Raw genomic sequence first — 5,311 nt, forward strand, 5'->3', positions numbered from 1 at the left:
AATTTTGAAATTGAGATTTTTGAAAAATTTTTTCCAGAATCGGATTCTCCATGGTCTGAAACATAGGATTCCGTAAAAAAAACAAAATTTAAAAGTTATGGTATACCCAGATTACATATACTCCATCTCCACCATAGTTTCTTTTTGTGTGTGTGTGTGGCAGTCCACTGCTTTTGGTCTCTGAAAACTGAAGGTATTTGTTCGCCAACTTTCATATAGAATTTTTTGTTTCTTTAATGTTTATTTTTTGCAGCTGATCAGTGAAAAACACGGTCGCGCACACACGTTCATTGTTTTTAATTTGCACGAGCGACTTGAACAGCGACGCACAGAGGCCAACACACTCTTGTACAGACACTCACTCACACACACATGTGCAGATACACATACAGACGTAAAAGTACGTTTTATTTTTTCACGAATTCATTATTTTTATGTCATCTCTGTCATATCCTCTACGAAGGATATGTGGCGCATTGTTGTATTCGAGAGGATCTGCCCCTCAACAGAATTGAGATCCTAAAAGCCAAGGGTGCACATTGGGATTAAACACTGAGGGGAAACCGCTGTAACTTTTTTTTATTTTTTCATTTTGGCGATTTTCCCTTTCGAATTCTACATATCACGGTCATGCGATTCCCCCTATAAAATTTTTTTTTACCATCCCCCCCGCCAAAATGAAAAAATAAAAAAAGTTACAGCGGTTTTCCCTCAGTGTCTAATCCTAATGTGCACCAAGCCGAGATTCCATGTAGAAAGCATTAGCGTGGGAGCTAATGCCATGTAAAAAGCACGGGTGATGGTGCCACATAAAAACGCACCTAGAACACTCCGTGGGGTGTTTGGCGTTAAAAAGAGCATCCAGTCGTAGAAAACAAACCAAAATAAACTATTGAACCACGTGCAGCCTCTGACCATACCAGTTGCTGTCGAGCCGTCCAACCGATGCCAGCATGGAAAACCGGCATTAAATGATAGTGGTGATTAATAAGAACTGTGAATCACTTAACTGAAATATGTAGAGAGTGCTTTGGTATTCAGAACACGGCAGGGGTTAAGAACACTTACATCACCCGTTCTCAGTATAACAAAAACCCTAACCCTAAACACAGGGTGTATGTATTCTTTACTTTCACCCAGAACGAAATACAGAAACTTAAGTGAACCAAGTGCACTGGAATTATTACTAATGCTCTTGGTCCATATTTGAAAGAATTGTTAAAAATTGTCTTAGGAAAAGACAAGTAGAGTTTAATTATAATTAAATTGTAATCTCGGTAGATTTATCAATAAATATTGATAGATTTATCAAGATTTCTGTCACCAAATTGCTGGAAATTATATATTCAGATCTTTGAAAAAAATTTTTTAAATTTGTGGTGTGTCTAGGTGCAGGCTTGGCTGTGTGGTAAGAAACTTGTTTCCCAACCACATGGTTCTGGGTTCAGTCCCACTGCGTAGCACCTTGGGCAAGTTTCTTCTACTATAGCCTGGGACTGACCAAGACTTTGTGAGTGGATATGGTAGACAGAAACTGAACAGAAGCCCATCATTTATACATATATGTTTGTGTGTCTGTGTTTGTCCACCACCGCTATTACTTGACAACCAATGTTGGTGTGTTTACACCCCGTAGCTTAGCGGTTTGGCAATAGAGAACGATAAAATAAGTGCCAGGCTTACAAAAAATAAGTCCTGGGGTTCATTTCAACTAAAAGGCAGTGCTCTAGCATGGCTGCAGTCAAATGACAAACGAGTAAAAGTAAAAGAATAAAAGAATATTTTGACTTAGTTGAATTGCAAGAATGCAATGCTAATAAAATAAGGTGTGCATTTAAAGAATGCTTAAAAGAGCAGGACTTTGATTTGCAAAATCTGGTTGCATTAGATGCAGACAATGCATCAGTCATGACTGGTGTAAAGCAATGGTATATATGCCATATTAACCCATTACCTCCCATAATTCTATTAACTGGAATTTTTTTATGGAACTTTGATTTCTAGCATAAAACAGCCTTAGAAACATGCTGGAATGATCAAAATAACATTTTAAATAGAAATAAGTGAGATATTGGGTGAAAAATTAGCAAACCTCATTTGAATATCAGAGAAATATACCTAGTAGATATAACAAAAAGGTTAGATATGTGTAAATATTGACAGATAATTACGAAATTTGTAATTTTTAAGTGATCTCATGAGATCACTGGTAGGTAATGGGTTAAGGAGAAATTTCTCATCTGATACTTGAAAGACGTGTTTGTCATTCCTTCCACCTTACTGTATCACATGCTGCACCTGAATATTTTCCAAGAAATTGAGATTTTGTGATAAAAGAAACCTACAGCTGGTTCTCATATTAATCAGTATGTCAAGCAAAATGTAAACACCATTTTTACCACAATAAAGGAGGGAAAACAGTTGTTAAAGCTTGTTCAATCTAGTGTGACAAGATGTGGTGTAGTTAAATAATTATATCTACAGTTTACTTGTATGGCGATGTGGTAATGTTGTTGTATCTCTTCTTTCTCTTATACTGCTTTTTTTCCTATCCTTATTTCAGATTATCAAATGACATTTGTGGTTATAGGATTGCTTACAGCAGAATCATCATACATCATCAATATTGATCATCTTTTGAAGATTACTTAAGTGATATAATCTGCTTATATAAATCTCTGGTGAATTAGTGAAATATTTCTTCTGAATGGTGATTAATAGCAAAATTTTTTCTTGGAATGTTTAGATGATAAAACTAAACTTGGACAAATTTACAAAGGAGTTTTCAGCCTCTTCAAATCTCAACATAGATCAGAATTGATGAAAATATAACAGCAGAAATATTTGTTACAAATAATATGTGAGTGAGGAGAAAAATAGAATAAACATATTTATTTAAGTGTGACTGTGTGGTAAGAAGTTTGCTTCCCAACGACATGGTTCCAGGTTTAGTCCCACTGTGTGGCACTTTGAGCAAGTAATTTCTACTGTAGCCCGAGGCCAACCAAAGCCTTCATTTGACTAAAACCCCACAAGGCAGTGCCTCAGCATGACTTCTGTCCAATGTCTGAAACAAATGATATTTTAGCAAGAGAAGAAAAATTATGGAAAATAAATTATGTGAGGACACAGTTGAATTTAAAACAGAATTCAAACCTATTGATTTTCCTGATAATATAAAGAAAGAGAAAAACGAGACACCTTCTCTATGCAACATTTGTGGTAGGTCGTTCTCTGAAAAAGATCACCTCACTAATCATAAATGTATTCACACAGGAGAGAGGCCATATCATTGTGATGTCTGTGGTAAGTCATTCTGTCAAAAAGTTCATTTAACTGTTCATGTACGCGTCCATACAGGAGAGAAACCTTATCACTGTGATGTCTGTGGTAAATCATTCTCTGTAGGAAGTACCTTAACAAAACACAAACGCATTCATACAGGAGAGAAACCATATCACTGTGATGTCTGTGGTAAATCATTCTCTGGAAGTAGCGACTTAACTCAACATAAACACTTTCATACGGGTGAGAGACCATATCGTTGTAATGTGTGCGGAAAATCATTTTCAAAAAGTCCACACTTAACTGTACATAAACGTATTCACACAGGAGAGAAACCGTATCAGTGTGATATCTGTGGTAAATCATTCTCTGGAAGTAGTCCCTTAGTAATTCATAAACGTGTTCATACAGGAGAGAAGCCATATCACTGTGATATCTGTGATAAATCGTTCTCCCAAAGTACACATTTGACTGTCCATAGAAATAGTCACACAGGAGAAAAACCATATCAGTGTGATATCTGTGGTAAATCATTCTCAAAAAATCCATACTTAACTATACATAAACGTATTCACACAGGAGAAAAACCATATCAGTGTGATATCTGTGGTAAGTCATTCCCTGGCAGTAGTGCCTTAGCTACTCATAAGCGTGTTCACACAGGAGAGAAACCATATCAGTGCGATGTTTGTGGTAAACCATTCTCACAAAGTGCACACCTAACTGTACATAGACTTATTCACACAGGAGAAAAACCATATCATTGTGATATCTGTGGTAAATCATTCTCAAAAAATAAATATTTAAGTACTCATAGATGTATTCACACAGAAGAAAACCCATAGTGTGATATCTGGCAAATCATTCTCTGAAAAATAGTCCCTCAACTATTTATATAAATCAATAAATAAAGTGTTATAGCTATTAAAATGAAAAAATTTTGGGTAATTTTAGCCAATTGTAAGCCACAAACATTCATGTATGTTTCCATAGTAACAACGCAAACATGAGAACTCTTTTGTCTACAAGAAAGCCCATGTTGACAAGTATATTCCAGCCATTGAGGTGGTTGTCATATATGCTGAAAATAGCAGTGAAATAGGCCTTAAATTGTGCACCAGAGCAGGATGCAGTTTCGTACTTGCAAGAAAATGGTGTTATGCTCCAAAGAAAATTATGCAACATGAAGAAGCATTTTATGAATACAAGACAACATGGTGGGAATATGTACTAGTGATACATGTGCCAAGGATACATGGAATCTGTGTCAGTGAGGAAAGACTCGTGGTTTGAAAGTGACCCCCTCTGTCTTAGGACTGTAGTGCTTTCCCTTTACTCGTTGGTTAAGGAATTGATTTCAGTCAGGTTTTGTGTTGAAGAACTGGGGATGAGCCATTGCACAGCTGTCGATTATAACAGCTATGGTAGGGAAGTATGTGTGGAGGACCTGCTCCATTATCCAATTAAGGTTGGTGATCCTGGGAAGATTGTTGAGATGTTTTTTTTTAAATATATAATCTGTAATTTGCTATTTTGTTTTGTGATAAATCTCCTTGTGCTATAAGTTTCTTATTTTGAGAAATGTTTAATTTGCAATGTGCCGTTTACCACATTAAATGCATATTGAATGCTTAAAATTACAAATTATGTGTTATTTAATTGTTTTTTTTTTTTGTCTTTGAGGTGGTTGTGAGGTGTGCTAAAAATAGCAGCTAAATAGGCCTTAAATCACACACCCCAACAACTTTCCTTTTTCCATAATCGTATGAATTCCCACGTGTAGAATAAAAATTTGCAAAAAATTTTCTGAAAATTCCAAAATATAAAAAGTCATTTGTGTACGGTTTCCTATAAAAACACACGTGCTATTTTCAGGATGTTGCAAAATGCACAGTCACACACAAAATGACAGCTTTCAAATATTGTTACCTGACAAGGTGAAAATGATCAAACTTTAAAAATCTATAACTCTTTTTTTTTTTTTTTTGAATTTGGAGAAAGTGAGAGATCTCCAGCAATTCAACTT

General features: G+C 35.6%; 2 protein-coding genes across 2 annotated transcripts in view; one reads left to right on the forward strand and one right to left on the reverse strand.

The window, feature by feature from the left end:
• Window positions 1-5,311, reverse strand: part of LOC106870586 (acyl-protein thioesterase 1) — a 304,640-nt gene that overhangs the window by 129,194 nt on the left and 170,135 nt on the right. The window lies entirely within an intron of this gene.
• LOC106884366 (zinc finger protein 883) overlaps window positions 1-5,311 on the forward strand; it is a gene marked incomplete at its 3' end in the record, with an annotated part of 10,892 nt that overhangs the window by 695 nt on the left and 4,886 nt on the right. The window contains exon 2 of the mRNA XM_052977725.1: window positions 2,564-4,092. Within this exon, the coding sequence (XP_052833685.1) occupies window positions 3,105-4,092 (988 nt within the window). The remainder of the gene's footprint in view (window positions 1-2,563; window positions 4,093-5,311) is intronic.

Source organism: Octopus bimaculoides, chromosome 28, assembly GCF_001194135.2.
Source record: "Octopus bimaculoides isolate UCB-OBI-ISO-001 chromosome 28, ASM119413v2, whole genome shotgun sequence".
NCBI classification, from domain to species: Eukaryota; Metazoa; Mollusca; class Cephalopoda; order Octopoda; family Octopodidae; genus Octopus; species Octopus bimaculoides.